The sequence below is a fragment of the Poromitra crassiceps genome (genome assembly GCF_964638095.1).
Source record: "Poromitra crassiceps genome assembly, chromosome: 1".
Taxonomy (NCBI): Eukaryota; Metazoa; Chordata; class Actinopteri; order Beryciformes; family Melamphaidae; genus Poromitra; species Poromitra crassiceps.
In genome coordinates this window covers 104,922,727-104,939,672 of record NC_139623.1, presented here as the reverse complement: position 1 = coordinate 104,939,672, position 16,946 = coordinate 104,922,727, and the positions used below count along the sequence as shown (strand labels likewise).

Sequence of the window (16,946 nt, the reverse complement as noted above, 5' to 3'; positions counted from 1 at the left end):
GCTTAGATCAGATGAAACAAATTGCAGCAGATTCTTCAACAAACTGATGAGGAGGATGATACTTACCATGTCTGTGTCTGACACCGGCCCAAAACTGGTCACATAGATGTTGGTCCTCACTTCTGTCACACTCTCTGACAGTGAAAGAAGAGAAGAGAAGACATTACAGAGCAGTCTTTATACATAAAGCCCTACTGCAGCTCTGCCTTTGTTTACCTGGAAGTCAGCCAGTTTGCATTTCAGAAAACCAAAATTCAATATGTACAAAAAAACCTTCAATGTTTAATACCCAACTACAAAACAACATCAACAAGGGTTAAGTAATCTCAGGAGATTGCAGTATTTTACCTGGTGAGGTTTACTTACAGGGAAGGCTTTTGTTTTAGTGTTGCCACAAGGTAAACAAGAACTATGGCAAATAATACATTATTTACAATAAACATTCTTTGGGTGATATGATGGCTGAGTTTCTGTCTGTGGCTAATCGCTTGTTGGCCCATAGCTCTACTGTGGAGGGTGAGAAACAGTAAGTGTCATTCAGACACAAGCTCTCCTCCTTTTAACATTCACACCCTATTTGATCATTTAAGGCCCAAGTACAAGCAGTGACAGATAGACAGCTCTCATTGACGAGCTCATAGCAGGGGGAAGTCCACTAAAGTTACCCTGAGCCCACTCCCCACCCCTTTAAAATGGCCTAGATCTACACACGCATGGTCATGTGGATCTGGCAGCATGAACTGCACGGGCGTCAAGTCAGCCAGAATGTACAAGTACTGTACGTCATCTGCTTTGGTGCTTTGAAAATAAAACCCTTATATAAATACCTTTTTCTCCTCCAACGTGCATCAATAAGCTATTTACTTTTGTTTAGGTAACATTATTTTGAAAGTTTTAACCGGAGGTTTTACAGCTCATCCCGAAAATGGTGGCTGGAGTTATGCTCCCGAAGGAGACAGATGCACGCTTCTTCATAGTGCACCCCCGATAAAACTAATTCAAAACTTTGCACTAGTTTACTGACCACACTGTCGTTTCCCATAATGTTAGTCACAAGAAATGTGGAGAAAGAATCACTTGTTGGGAGACAATCGCTTCATGGTGATCACTATTTAGCTGTGGCTGTAACTGTAAAATGGATGATACTGGACAATGGACATGTATTGGAAATGAGTCTTCGCTTGTTTCACAACACTATTGTCTGCTCTGAAGCACTAATGCCATCCATCCAACCATCGGAGATACTGTCTGAGGTAGGCTTTTACACGTTAGCTTAGCGTCACCTAATATCACAGTCAGTCCCTCTCCTCACAAAAAATGCTCCAGGTAGCGCTTTTTCCATGCAAAAATGCAAACGTTATGTGTGAACAGCCCCACAGCAGATTACCCCTGTTCCGTCATTACATAGTAATCACACAGATGACCCCCCCCCCACCCCCCTTCCCCGCGCGCGCGAGTACCCGGTTACTCGTTCATAATAGAAGGAGAGTACTCAAGTATTTAAATTGCTTAAAATGTCCATCCCTAATAATAATATCCGCACATCGGACTGAGAGCAGTTGAGAACCATTCAGAGTCTCCACCCTATAAATTAGCGCTCATTTCTAGTCAATTATATAGATGAACACCATAATCTTAATGAGGGTATTCAGACGAGAGATCTCCTGATTAAATCATTTTGGGCCACTTCTACAACTGATTTATCAGTACAAGCTCACATACTGTATTTTCACAACACATTTAGCCTGTCACGAAGGGATATGTGGTCAAATATGTGACATGTTTCTAGTATTACTGTTTTGAAGGTAGATTGTCAGGTTGAAATACTACCACACTGTTACAAGTTTGTGACACTATATCCAGGATTCAATTATTTTGAGTTGCCAACATGACAGGTGTCCCTTGAGTGGAGGCCTAAGCACAGCTAGGTGGCACAATAAGCTTTTCAAGTCATGGACCAAATTTGTCATGAAAGCTAATTCATAGTATGTTTTTGGGCCAGGCAAACTACCTTTAGGTCAATAGTAATGCCTGTTCTGGTCTCCCAGGAAATAGACCTGGTCCTGACCCAGTGCAGATTTAATGCTGTTCTGGACAGCTGAAGACATGGATTCTTATTTGTACATAAACTTTGTCCAAAACATGTCATGTCATGTTCCCCCTCAATTGCAAGTAGTGTTAATTTTGTCTGCTATTTTTTAATTTAGTCTTAGTCTTAGTCCTGTGTTAAATGTCCTTGTTAGTCTTTGTCATATTTTTTAAGAAAAAGAGGTCGGCGGCCATGTTTGGAAAGTAGTGCCGGCTACCTCTTTTCCTTCCAAAAAGACCAATTATGTGCATTGGATTAATATTTCATCATGTGGTGAGTACCCAAAGCACAACATGTATTTTGGCGCCGTGAGATGTGTGTTTTGGCAGATTTTTAACAACTGTACCATTAGCCTCCATTCTATGGTGATAATTACTAACTTCACGACTGTAGCTCACTGTAAACTAAGCAGACAGTGCCGGTAAGGCATGGTGTATCTTGGTTATGTGGGGGGGATGTGGCAAATGAGCTAAACTTCCAAAAAAGTGGTGTATCCCTTTAACGTGTTAGATAGAAATTATATTTATTTTTAATACAACATGCAATTCTGGAATATTTTAATATTGGACAAAATGAAATGAAATGAAATGTAAACCCTGAGTGTAACCGACATACTCGGCTTGCCCTATATATAACGTGAATAGGGAAGTGAGAGGTTTGAGGAACACACGGTTGCACTGTGATGTCTGTGATGTCCACTTGTGTCCACTCCAACAAGACTTTAGCTTACTTGACGCGACTTTTCCCAATAAAAACACATTTATGCCATGAGTTTATATAATGTATATTTATGTTGCATCATTTAGCCTGTGCTGTGATGTGCAGGAGCGGCCAATACGCTGGGATGTGTTTGCAACATGTCTAAAGATCATGGAAGTGGATGATATCAGGAATGTCACCGATAGTTAACGTTCTATATTGTAGGCTACAGGGAGACCATCAGCCCTGCTGAACAGCTCTGCATTTGCCTGTATAGGTTTAATCATTTTATTCATCGACATGGCAAACCTCCCCGCAAAGCCAAGGGTTTAAGCTGCTCGCTACAGTGAGATACACATTATAGACTGTGCGCCCCTAGTGGTTGAATGCCATTATTGACGAGATTGTCTTATTCTGTTTTTGGTGTACTTTGTGGCAGCGTTACAGCGCCACTTACCGGCCTGGCATATATTCTACAGCGGTTTCAGTGGTATTCAGTGGTTTCATGTGGATACACACATTTCTTGAAACAATTCCGTGTTTATGGAAAACTTTTCTGAAACGAAAAAAAAAAAGATTGCTTCCGTCTCCGTGTGGACATGGCCTAAGTCAATGAAACTAAAAGTCTGAACATTTTAGTCCTCTTAGTCATAGTTTTCGTCGACGAAATTAACACTAATTGCAAGTTTGCAATGACATATGAATGGATAAATTATTTTGGTCCACCAATATGAGAGATGTCCTATAAAGGGAGACTCATGCTACAGTAGGTTCCAGCTGCCCCAAATAGCCTGGCCTGATAAAGTTTTCAATCTCAAATCAGGGGCCAAAGAGAGTGTGTGTGGAGCAAAATCACAGAAGCTTTTCAATGGTTGAATGCTTTTGGCCCAGGACAACTACAACTGTTCTGGGTCACGGCAGTTTTTTCAGCTCCACAACAGCATGAAATCTGCTTTGGGCCAGGCCTCTGTCTATTTCCTTGGAGAGAAGACATCCCTTTTGACCCAAAATAATTTTGTTAAGCTAGCCCAAAAACATTTAACAGTCCCCAAGGGACTGGCTCAGGGATAAAATGGAGGATGTCAGCTGCATGCAGGATCTGTATGCTTTATTTATTCAACTTAGGGTAACACTTTAGTTGCCATTATACGGTACCATAGGCACATTATAATCACATTAGAAAATGACATAATATAATATGAATGTGGCATGACTGTGTGTTATGAGGTTGTTCTGCTCTATAATGTATATTGCTAGGGCCTGTATATTTATTTAAATCATCATTTATTACATGTATCATTAGACATCAGCATGCATTATGAGCTCCAGAATGACTATTATTATATCATAATGCTTTGTAACTCATTTAGGATGATCACCTGATCATTTGTCAAATTGATCGTTGTAAAGTAATTGAGTCATGGTGCATAAAAAAAAGAATGTTAATTAATCATGATCATTAATCATTTGTAAATACTTTACACATTATGTTAACATAGTGTAGCATTAAGTATGGCATATCAAGGAAGTGGTGCTATCAAATTCTAGTCTCTTTAGTGTGAATCAGCTCCTTTGGGGAAAATGTGTGAAGCAGGCTTTTGGGCCTTTGGTGAGACACAGTAGCTGCTCCCAGCAGTGCAGAAACTAGGAGCGATGATTTTCTCCGAAAGCGAACAGATCTTCAGCTCTGAATCTGTCCCAGATCTAGGAGACCACCCACAGGTAAAGTCTCCAATCTTCTGGCAAAGGGCCCCCAGGAGAAAGGGGATCCTCTTCCACATTAATCATTCCTGGGAAGCAAATGGCCCCCGCAAATACACAATGATCACAACAGCAAGTCAGCAGTTTGCATGGCAGGCATAGGAGGGGAAGAAAACAAGTTGCCCCTTTTCTGTTTCTGTGCACAACTGAGCACCAAAGCATGGAGCCAGCTAATACTGTACTAGATGCTCCTGAAAATGGAATTAAATTATTTCCAGTTGCTACCAAGTCTGTTTGAGACGGGTTTCTCAGTGGGTCTCTGGCTGGGGGGCATTGTAGAGGTCTTATGTGGGGTAGTCTCAACGCCAGACCCATGAGATTCAGATTCAGATTCAGACAACTTTATTTATCCCAGAAGGGCAATTCAGTTTCACAGCCTACCCAACACCTTCAAAAGCTCACAGTGAGCTACAAACTTCAGACATGACAGGACGTAACGTAACAGCATGACATAACATAAACAAACAAATAATGTCAGAGATAACAGATCAGCCTCATATAAACATGAACAAGAAATAAAAAGTATACATATATTTCTATATGTAAAGACATGAGAACATGTATAAGAAATAAAATATATATATCTACACAGTATATATGTATGAACGAGCCTAACCTGTTCGTCACAGACAGGATACGTACAGCCTGTTGTGCGCTCATATAAGTGAAGGCATTCATTTAAAATGACTACTGTCTGTGTTTAACAGCCTGACAGCTGAAGGGAAGAAAGAGTTGGAGTACCGGTTAGTTCTCCTAGGGGGCGCATGGTAGCGCCGGCATCAGAGCAAATTCACTGGACAAAATGTGGCTAGATTGTCTGATGATCTTTTTTGCCTTCTGTACCACACGTTTCTCCAGATGGAGCACAGGTTATTCTGCTGGACTCCAATAATCCTGGAGCAGACCTTGACTATAGCGTTTAGGCTATTCCTGTCCTTCACAGACAACACGTTGAACCAGCAAATAAATGAAAAAGTTATTAGTTTGTAGTAATCCAGGGAATCACGTAGAATCCACGGGAATAAAGAGGGAGTCACTGGGTTATGCAAGTAAAAATCCTGTCTGGTTTATTGCGCGCTCTGCATTCATACATCCTTCATACATTCATACATCCGGGTCTTTACATAGTGTTCCCACAGACGTCGCCGCGCGGGGCGTCTGGGTAGTGTAGTGAATTCGTACAGTCTATGCTAAGTGTGCGGCTGTGGGCAGTCACCACAAGTTAAAGTTAAAGTTATTTCAATAAAATATTGGTAAAAATGACAAAGAATGGTGTCACAGGCATTAAAGGAACTGAGCTTTCGCATTAAGTGGATTCTTTGCTGACCACGCTTGACAATAGACTCTGTGTTTGCCTCGAACTTGAGTTGAGAGTCGAACACTGTTCCTAGATATGTGTATGTCTCTACGATTTCAAAATCCACACCATGTATGATACTAGCTTTTGGTTTGTCACAGTTTTTCCTAAAGTCAATAATTAACTCCTTGGTCTTGGCCACATTAAGATCAAGGAAGTTGTCATTGCACCATTTGACAAAGGCAGGAAGGGCATCTCCATGATCAGACTCTGAGCCCTCAAGAAGAGACAGTAGGGCAGTGTCATCAGAGTACTTCACAAGGAGACTGCCCTCCTGGAAGGACCTGCAGAGAGGTCTGTGAACAAAATAAAAAGCAGGGCAGAAAGAACACAACCTTGGGGCGAGCCAGTACTTGAAAACAATAAATTGGACATGTGTCCATTCACTAAAACCTGCTGGATTATGTTCGTTAAAAAGTCCGAAAGTAACAATAAAAGCTGATCGGGCAAATTAAAATGAGAGGCAAGACGCTCAATCAAGATGTGAGGCTGCATCTTGTTGAAGGCTGAGGAAAAGTCAGCAAATAAGAGTCTCACGTGGGATCTGGGTTTCTCCAGGTGCCTGTACACTCTGTCTAGGATCAAGAGTTTGGCATCCTCTACACCTTTACCTGCTTGATAAGCGAATTGCAAGGGGTCAAGTTTCCCATCAATTGAGGAGACAATAATATCCTTTAAAATCTTCTTAAATTTCTTCAACACAAGGGATGTAAGTGCAACAGGTCTGAAATCGTTAAATTCCTTCGGGTTTTTTGATTTGGGAATCGGGATTATAGTTGATGTTTTCCAAATTGTGGGTATCTGGCCACAGTCAGCGCATATCTGAAAGAGTTTGGTAAAAAGCTCACTGAGCTGGTCAGCACAGTAGCGCAAAGTGCGCCCACAGATGGCATCTGGGCCAGCAGCCTTTCTTATGTTTATTCTCTTGAATAGGGCTGTGACACATTTCACAATATCATTCTGAGGTACAAGAGACTCTCTCAGCTTGGAAACATGATCAGTAAAATCAGACCTTTCAAAACAAGAGAAAAAATAATTAAAAGTGTCCTTTGAGAGTTCTTAAGCTGGTTTTATGGTCGCCGCGCCGCGCCAGGCGCGGGGGAGGAGCAAGGGGCGCGAGCCAAAAATGACGTCAATTCGTTGGGCGCGCCCCCCGCTGCCGCACACCGCAGTGTTTTCACCACATTTCTTAACCCATGTGGTAAAGTTTGATTTGCAACTGTTTGTTTTGAGTCATTTCAACAAGTAAATGTGTTGTGTTGAGAGAGATTAAAAGCAGGCTATCAGGGCTGAGAACTGAAATGGCTATTCAGTAAAAACAAGTTTGGTGATTCATTCATGTGCTGATATACGGTCATTTGAGAGTGAAAGCGCACTCAGTACTGCAAATAATAGCGTTTCATTGTGACTTTTCATGGGCTGTTCTCACCATTACCATTGTACAATGTAACATGCTGATCACTTGGCTGCCGTTCTGACTATAAGCATATCCTATATGAGGATATGCTCACAGTATGGCAAAGAACATGACATTACATATAATGCCAAAAAAAAGCAGCATCATGGTTGTCCGATCCAGAGAGGACAAGAAATCCACTTTCCCAGTGTTCCATCTCTCAGATGCTGCTTTGGGTGTGTCTAAGGAATTAAAATATCTTGGACATATCCTCTCAGAGGATCTCAGGGATGACAGTGACATCCAACGACAGTGTCGCAAAATATATGCTCAAGCTAATATGCTTTTAAGGAAACTTTCTATGTGTCCTGTAAATGTAAAATGTGCACTGTTCAGAGCATATGTCACCCCCTTGTATACGGCTCGTCTATGGTCCCATTACAGAGTGAAAAGCATGCAAAGGCTTAAAGTGGCATACAACGATGCCATGAGGTTACTTCTCCGTGTCCCCAGGTGGCATAGTGCCAGTCAGCTGTTTACCTCTGTTGATGTGCCCACCTGTGAGGCTTTGTTAAGGCGACTCATGTACAATTTTATGCAGCACCTGGAAGTGTCAAACAACAGCATTATAGTGGCGCTAACAAACCAAGCTACTGATTAGGTAGGAGTGCACTACAGTACTTTTATTGCACTTTTATTGCACTATCGTATTTTATTTTATTAATCTCTTTTTCTACCTTTTTCCCATGTTGTATGTTATTGTATGATACATCTATGTGCTATGGACTTTTGTCTGAAATAATAAAGATTATACTATAAAAGCCTCGGTGCGCACGTGATCTGCGGAGGTCTGCCTTGCGGAGCCTCGCTCGACTATAATGAGACCTTTACGCTGATACACTACGTTACTGCATGCTGCAGATCTCTCTCTGGGTCTGGGACCCTTTCCCTCAGCCAGCTGGGGTCGGAAGTGAACCGTTAACTTGGCCAGTGATTGGCCAGTGGTGGATTCAGTCCTCCCCAATCAGTAAGGACTTTGCGATCAGACGACACGGGAGGCGCAGCCCATTTTTCGAACCGCTCTCTCATTGGTGGTGCTACGACCTGTCACTCATTCAATTTCAAACTGCCTTCAAAAACTAGCTGTGGCTCTTAAAGTCCCTGGAAACCAAAATCCACAAAAACCTTCTAACTATTACATTTAGGGTCTTATGTGAGTAATTGTGTGCCTCAGAAAGTAGGAGATGTTTCAACCCAAACCCCCAAAATCGCCACTTTTCTACAAGGTCTGGATTTCCTCATTGAAGAGAGCGGTGCACGCGGTGCTAAAATGAATGATCTTATCACGTCATAAGCTTGAATCGAATCACACGCACGCACGCACGTGCACACACACACACACACACACACACAGTAGCGCTGTGCACTCGCAGCGGCAGAGTCTCTCTTCCTCTCTGTCAGTATGCGCCGAGCAACGAGCGAACACACACACACACACACACACACACACACTCCATCTCTCTTTCCTTCTCTCTCTCTCTCCGTTTCCCTCCCTCTCTCTCTCTCGCTCTCTCTCTCGGAGGAGGAGGAGACCTGCAGTCCTGCACGCACACACACGGGACACGCCCACACAGTCAGCGGGAGAAAAGACTCATGACTCATGAGTCATGTCTCATGACTTTTGTCATGACTGTCAAACCTAAATTTATATACTTTGCGACATTCATCATCGTTCAAATTTGGCTGGTGGCTTATTAACATAGGTTCCTGTGATGTGATGAACTCAAAATGCTAAATAATAAAAAAATATTTCTGGTTTCCAGGGACTTTAAGTGAAGTGTTAATTGTTTCAATCCTGCATCTAATGACTGCGTCTCACTTTGAGAGTTCTGCATGGACTGATCCTATGCGCGAAATAAAGAGACTGCCTTTTTTTTCTTTTCGTGGAAGGTATCAAGTCTTTTCAAGTCAAAAGGCTCAAGTCCAAGTCAAGTCACAAGTCATTCATTGGTGTTCAAGTCCAAGTCGAGTTGCAAGTCTTTGTTGATTTTGTCAAGTCGAGCCTAAAGTCATCATATTTGTGAATCATTCAGCGCCGCTATCTGTTACCCCAAACAAACATGGCAGCTCTCAATTCCAGCTTTCCGCCCCACCACAGCTGACTTCTGGCAAAGGGAGCTTCTAAGTTCTAGCTCTACCAAAGTGACCTGAAGACCCAGAGTGCCTTGCTGCCCCAAGAAAGCAGAGCTCCCGTCGGAAATGATATGTCTCTATAATAATGTCATGATGGAATAATCTGATCCTGTCAGTGGTAAAAACAAGCTTGTTTAGTGCAGCAGGGGCATGAGGGGGGAAAAGCCATCTAGGTCAGTACTGCACGAATTTAAAAAAAAAGCGAAATGAGGTCAAGCCAGAGACGAAACGTGCAGTCAGTCAAACTTTTAAAAGTATAGCCTATTTTCTGAAGAGGGTCTTGTGATAGAAAAATTGCTGAAATGCCTTGCTGATCCATCAATACATGACAAAAATGGGACATAAAAGGGACTCCTGAACGTGTTTAACTGACTTAGGCAAAGCGAAATATTATGTTGAAGTGAGTAAAATGATGCAAATGAGTGGTGATCACCCGGGGAAAGAAAACAAAAAACAAAACAAAAACAAAAACGTTCTATCGACTGAAAGCGAAAGTACTGCATTGAACTATCACAGTCTATTGACAATGACAACAATGTAAGTTATTAAAAGCGACTGCAGCCGGTTGACACGCGGGCATCCAACTCGCATTCAGAACGGTCTTATAGCCTACTTCTCATCATGGGAATGTTTGCTATACTGTTAACTGAGGGGCAGAGGTAAGAGGCTACCTGTAGCCCACATCCTATACTGTTAACTGAGGGGCAGAGGTAAGAGGCTACCTGTAGCCCACATCCTATACTGTTAACTGAGGGGCAGAGGTAAGAGGCTACCTGTAGCCCACATCCGACAACCAAATCCCTTGCTATGTTGTGCGTCGTTGTGAGAGTTATTTTTTCTTCGAGATGATGCTCCATGAAGTCGTTTGGCTTCTATCATCAACGCCCATTAATAACAATAATAACAATACTATTAATAAGAATAATATACTGTTTATAAATCATTATTATGATGATAATAAAATAATAACAATAATAATAAAGTAAATAAATAATAATAAAAACAACAACAACAACAACAACAACATTCGTATCAGTATGGTTTTAACCTGCGGCGTGTAGGGCTGTCGCCTACGTCCCCCTGTCCATGGTACGTTATGTCAAGCTCAGACCCCTCTGCCCCCCTGTGCCTCATCGCACACCGTCACCACATGAGGAGATCCTGGTTCATCCAGCACTTCAAGCGGACTCTCCAGAAATGTAACCTGTGCCTCATCATCACACCCCGTCATCACACGGCAAGATCCTGATTCATCCAGCACTTCAAGCGGACGCTCCATGTAACCTCCCGGCGGACCTTCTGGATCGGCACGGCTACATCGGCGGCCGCGCAAGGAGTGTCCTCCCCCTCCCTCCAGCAAACGGGGTGCCAGTCGGGTTTCTCCGCCTACATCCACCTTCTCTGCCTACATCCAGCGGATCAGGCGGCCATACCGGCGGCCCAAAGACCCCTCCTCCCATAATTGGTGAGCATGGCAATGGACAGTGTCCCGATACCTCAATGTCATAAGTTCTCGTTGGTGGTGCCCCGCCCCCGAAATTATAGCGCCCGGTAAGGCGCCATAAGTCACCCCCGATTTGAACGGCAAGTTCAGCCCCGGTGGTTCTGAATTTCACTGTGCCAGAAGTAAGAAACCGTAAGACACGTCGTCGTCGGGCAAATGTAGGTTTAAATTTCATAATATAACATCCCCACTGTATAAACCCCTAAGTCATCTCCTCGTCGTAAAGCCCTAAGTTATCCTCACCGTATTGATAGTATTCTGTTACATCACCACATGGCCATCTTGGTAGGGCTGGGCAATATAATCGATACAGCAATATATCGCAATATTTTATTTCCCGATACTGTATCGATACTTGGACGCCAAGTATCGCGATATTATTATTATTATTATATATTTTTTTTTTGCAGGCCATGCCATACCAGGCCTCTGCATCTGGTGATTGCCACCCCAATCGATACTGTATCGATATTTCCCATATCGATGCGTTCAGTAACACTCAACACTCAGTAGTTTTTACTAAATTTGTCCACTAACTTATCAGTATAAAGTGATGTACATGTTATTATACTACCTGGGTGGTATACAGTGTGTTGTATCTTTAGCTCTATTATTTAATTTTGAGTAAATTCTGTAGAATATCGCAATATGTATCGCATCGCAATATATCGTGATACAATCGTATCGTGACCCAAGTATCGTGATACGTATCGTATCGTGAGATCCTTGCCAATACCCAGCCCTACATCTTGGTAGGAAAATAACAGGTGATTGTAATCAATTAACAGGTGATTACAATCAAGTGACAAAAACAGCCAATGAGCTGTGTGTATTATAGCGCCATATTGGTAGAAAAATGCTTGTGACATCATGGGAATACTATGAATAAACCCTTAAGTCATCGCCACTGTACAAACCCCTAAGGGGAGGCGCCAAGGAAGCGCCAAGTTGAAAAGTGAAGCCAAGTAGTAAAGTATAGTGCCCGGTAAGGCGCCATATAAAACCCTTAAGTCATCTCCACTGTGTAAACCCTAAGTCATCTCCATCGTATAAGCCTCTAAGTCATCTCCACTGTATAAACCCCTAAGTCATCTCCACCGTATAAACCCCTAGGTCATCCCCACTGTATAAACCTCTAAGTGATCTCCTCGGCGTAAAGCCCCAAGTCATCCCCACCGTATAAACCCTTAAGTGATCTCCATTGTGTAAACCCTAAGTCATCTCCATCGTATAAGCCTCTAAGTCATCTCCACTGTATAAACCTCTAAGTCATCTCCTCGGCGTAAAGCCCCAAGTCATCCCTACCGTATAAACCCTTAAAGCAGGACTAAACCCCAAAACACTTTTTTTCAGCTTTTAACCAATATGACTTTGGGGGTGGTGTGGGAAGAATTCTGGTCAAACTTTCCACATTTGAGACCAAACTGTTACTATTGTACCATTTGTATCATTTTCAGCCGCATAAGTTCCCTCTATGGGTTGAACACTGCTTTTTTTTGTGCCCTAAAATGAATGGGATATTTGGTACATCCTGACGTCACGGTGGGTTTAGCACGTGCCCCACTCATGTGAAAATTTGTTTTTTCCCCCATTGATTATTACTGTAGTTCACGCGGTGCGAGCCCTTTAACACATTGAGTGCCAAGGACGTCTGTGGACGTCCTAAAAAAAAGTAACGAGAAGTGCCAAGGACGTCTGTGGACGTCCTAAAATCATAATTCATATTATTCCATAATTCTGCTGTTTAAGGTCGTACCCAGCCAGTGAGCATGAATCCCTTCAAGGGATCACACGGCGCCACCTTAAACATCTACACGGGAGCTGCGCCACCCACCTCAGATCCTTTACTTTGTGCAGGAGAAAGCGGAGAAAGCCGTGATCAAAGCGAAACCGATGCATGCTGCAGCCAGAGCCATATAGATTGCTCTGTCTGTAGCTGACAGTTGGCTGCGATCCGCGCCCACAACTGAGCTCTTCTGCTTCTGTCTATCTGTCTGCATATAGTTTCTCCACACGATTCCCTGCCAGAAAGGCAGCACCCGAAGCCGAACGGCCAAACCTTTTCCTTCAGTCCCGTTTGCCATTTCCTTGTTGCGCTGGGATCCGCCCGGGGCAAATGGAGGCTGCGAAAACAGACTGTGTGCGTGTGGGGAGGAGCCCGCAGCTCAGGGGGGGGGGGGGAGAGGGGGGTGGGGCACGCAGGCTGCACAGAACTACACCATGTCACTACATCAGAAAATAGTAGCTAGAGTCAGTGAATGTGCTTGAAATTAGAGTGCAAAAAGTATTCATAAAAGTGACTTTATCTTGAAAAGTAAAAAAAGACAGCAGAAAACCCTTGAAAGTGCTCTTCTTTCAGAGGCTGTCATTTCATAATGGAACTGTCTAGAAACAAAATTTCTTCTTTGAAAGAAGCAGGAGTGTCCAATGTTTCATTAGAGTCCAGCCCTGTTCATATAGCCCTAATAGAAAAAATTCTATAGCTGTTTTCAACTGAATGGAAGTGAATCTGGCACAGGCTCCAGACAATTTTACTGAAGCGCTGTGGCACTCAATGTGTTAAGACCAGTGCATCTATGGGTAATGCCTACTGTGGCTAATATTAGCCGCTAGTTAGTTCTGTTATATGTCAGTAAAATGCCACTGAATGACCAAATTGATATAACTTTTAACCATTTCGACTAACACTGTTTCCATACGGATCACCAGCGTTAGTTTGTCGTTTATAACGTGGCTATATTCATAACGTCTTCTATCTCGGATGCGTTATTTCGAATCCCACATAGGTTACGCTGGCGCAAAACGTGTGGGTTTCAGGACGAAACAGTCTCGAGCCACTAACGTCATCTTTAGAGCACAATATTCCTGGAATGCAAGTTTAACTAAACAGTTACATGTCCTCTGCATTCTACATAAAATTAAGATATTACGGGTTGTTTTATTTTGTATGTTACATACTTATTGACCAAGATATGTTAGTTTATGGGGGAGTAATTCTGCCAGCTTAGGAGGGGAGTGTGGGCGGCCATCTTGCCTGCGGGGTTTTCGGATCGAGTGGAGTGCCGTTTTGCAGGAAATCTGGGGGGTTTAGTCCTGCTTTAAGTCATCTTCACTGTGTAAAAACCCCTAAGTCATCTCCACCGTATAAACCCCTTAGCCATTTCCACGGTATAAAACCCCTAAGTCATCTCCACCGTATAAACCTTTAAGTCGTCTCCACCATATAAACCAGTGATACTCAACTGGCGGCCTGCGGGCCACATGCGGCCCGCGGGCGCCCCCTGTTTGGCCCGCGATGGAATTGCAAAGAATTTTTTTTTTTTTTTTTTTTACAGTGCACCTGAACGCAACATGCAAGATACCCGCTGAATAAGTGTCCAAATGTTCATGTCATTCTGGCCAATACTCCTGCCCAATACATTTCAGTCTGGAATATGGAATATCTTTTAATAATCTATGATTTAGCTGCTAAATTGTCAAATACCGCCGTTTGCTCGCTACCCAGGCACTTATGTATGTACTTAACCTAACTAACTATCCGGTGTGCACAACATTGTCAGACTATACTCCGGCTGACACCCCAAAAACAATCCGCTACAGAAAAATGTATATTGATTGTTTATTAACTGGCCCCTGGCCTTCTATCATTTCACGAAAGTGGCCCCCGGGCAAAGCAAGTTGAGTATCTCTGATATAAACCCCTAAGTCACCTCCACTGTATAAACCCTAAGTCATCTCCATCGTATAAACCCTCAAGTCATCTCCACTGTATAAACCCCTAAGTCATCCCCACTGTATAAACCCTAGGTCAGTGATACTCAACTTGCGGCCCGCGGGCCAAATGGAATTGTTGAAAAAAAAAAAAAGATACCCACTGAATAAGTGTCCAAATGTTCATGTCACTCTGGCCAATACTCCACTTCTGTTATAGCATTTCAGTCTGGAATATGGAATATCTTTCAATAATCTATAATTTAGCTGCTAAATTGTCAAATACTGCCGTCTGCTTGCTACCCAGGCACTTATGTATATGTACTTAACTAACTTAACCTAACTAACTATCCGGTGTGCACAACATTGTCAGAATAAACTCCGGCTGACACCCCAAAAACCTACAATCCGCTACAGAAAAATGTATATTGTTTGTTTATTAACTGGCCCCTGGCCTTCTATCATTTCACGAAAGTGGCCCCCGGGCAAAGCAAGTTGAGTATCCCTGCCCTAAGTCATCTCCATCGTATAAACCCCTAAGTCATCTCTGTTTAGAACACGGCTCTCTTGAATACTCGATTCTGATTGGTCAATCAACAATATTCACCGGTCATTATTTCTCGACAACCGACCGCTGCTCTGCCACACCTGGATTAATCAGTTGATAAGAGCCTTTTGTCAGCAAGCCACTACTAATTAGGCCAACCAGTTGCAGCTGTGGTGTCTTGTGTGCCAATTACGAATGAAACCGCTTTGTCGTTGAAAACGCTATTAAAAAATATATTTGAATAATTATTTTTGTCAGATTATTGAATGATTTAGTTGTAGGCCGTGTTCTAAGCGGGATAATGTATATTGAGGCGGTGATTACTGGGAAATAATGACCTTCAGGTGAACGATTAAGCCCTCCACTACGCGTCGGGCTCAATCCACCTGTCGGTCATTATTTCCCCCGTAATCACCGCCTCAATATACATTATCTCTTACATAAACACCTAAGTCATCCCCACCGTACCTTTTGGGGCGGGGAGATCCGGATCCGGATTCGGATTCCGGACTCCTCATCGTACAATTCGGTTCACTGTACAAACCCCTAAGTCATCCAAGTCCGGAAGCACCAAGTTAAGTCACTAAGTCACCCAGGCCAAGTCGGGAAGCGCCAGCCGTGAGTTGCTGTAAGACGCCGTAAGTCACTAAGTCACCGTATAAACCCCTAAGTCACCCACGTCCGGAAGCGCCAAGTTAAGTCACTAAATCACCAAGGCGAAGGCCAGGCCATGTCGGGAAACACCAGCCGTGAGTCGCCGTAAGACGCCATAAGTCACTAAGTCACCAAGGCTGAAGGCCAGGCAAAGTTGGGAAGCTGTTGGAGTCGCTGTAAGACGCCAAGTTAAGGGCCAATTAACTTCTGGAAATTAGATCTTCCTTTTAGGGGATTCTCTCTAGCCCAAATAGATGCCGCCCTCTCGCCTAAAGAGGAGCGCCATCTTACAATGGAGTCATACGCCAAAGTACTTGCCATGCACGCCACTTGCTAAATAAAGTCTCTTGTTAAACCTTACTGACCGATCTCTCATGATTGAAGTGATGTTTCCATACCAAATTTCAAGCTGAGAGAGAGGCCGTCATATCTGTATTACCTGATCAGCCCGTGACGTCAGTCAAGCCCAAGCGTGACGTCAGGCATGACATCAGTTGTCCTCAGTTCATGACGTCAGTCCTCCCTAGTATATACAGTATAGCAAGGGTTCTACGTCACCCCCGACTCTGGCGGATCATAGCTGCAGCTGGCATCGCGGCTGTTCATACCCCCTGAAACCATCCTCTGAAGCCGTCATTTCACCCCACCCACCTCCCCAGTCCACCACCAACGAGTCTTGACTCCTGGAGAATCCCGGGGGGGGATTCTCTCTAGCCCAAATAGATGCCACCCTCTCGCCTAAAGAGGAGCGCCATCTTACAATGGAGTCATACGCCAAAGTACTTGCCATGCACGCCACTTGCTAAATAAAGTCTCTTACCGACCGGTCTCTCATGATTGAAACTAATGCGTGGCCACGAGATAATTAATATCTCGTTACCACGCATTAGTAAGTCGTGGCCACGACTTAGTTATAATAAATATAATAAGCAATAATAAAAACATCTTGATGTCACCAGGCAGCCACCGTAGTAGTTAAGACTACATCTAGACTAGCTTTGTTCAGCAGGGCTTGAACTTTTGCATGCTTGAAAG

At 43.3% G+C, this 16,946-nt stretch overlaps 1 protein-coding gene across 1 annotated transcript in view; it reads right to left on the bottom strand.

Moving 5' to 3' along the window:
* gabra3 (gamma-aminobutyric acid type A receptor subunit alpha3) overlaps nucleotides 1-16,946 on the bottom strand; it is a gene marked incomplete at both ends in the record, with an annotated part of 220,671 nt that overhangs the window by 112,224 nt on the left and 91,501 nt on the right. The window contains one exon of the mRNA XM_083643203.1: nucleotides 67-134. Coding sequence (XP_083499329.1) covers nucleotides 67-134 — 68 coding nt within the window. The remainder of the gene's footprint in view (nucleotides 1-66; nucleotides 135-16,946) is intronic.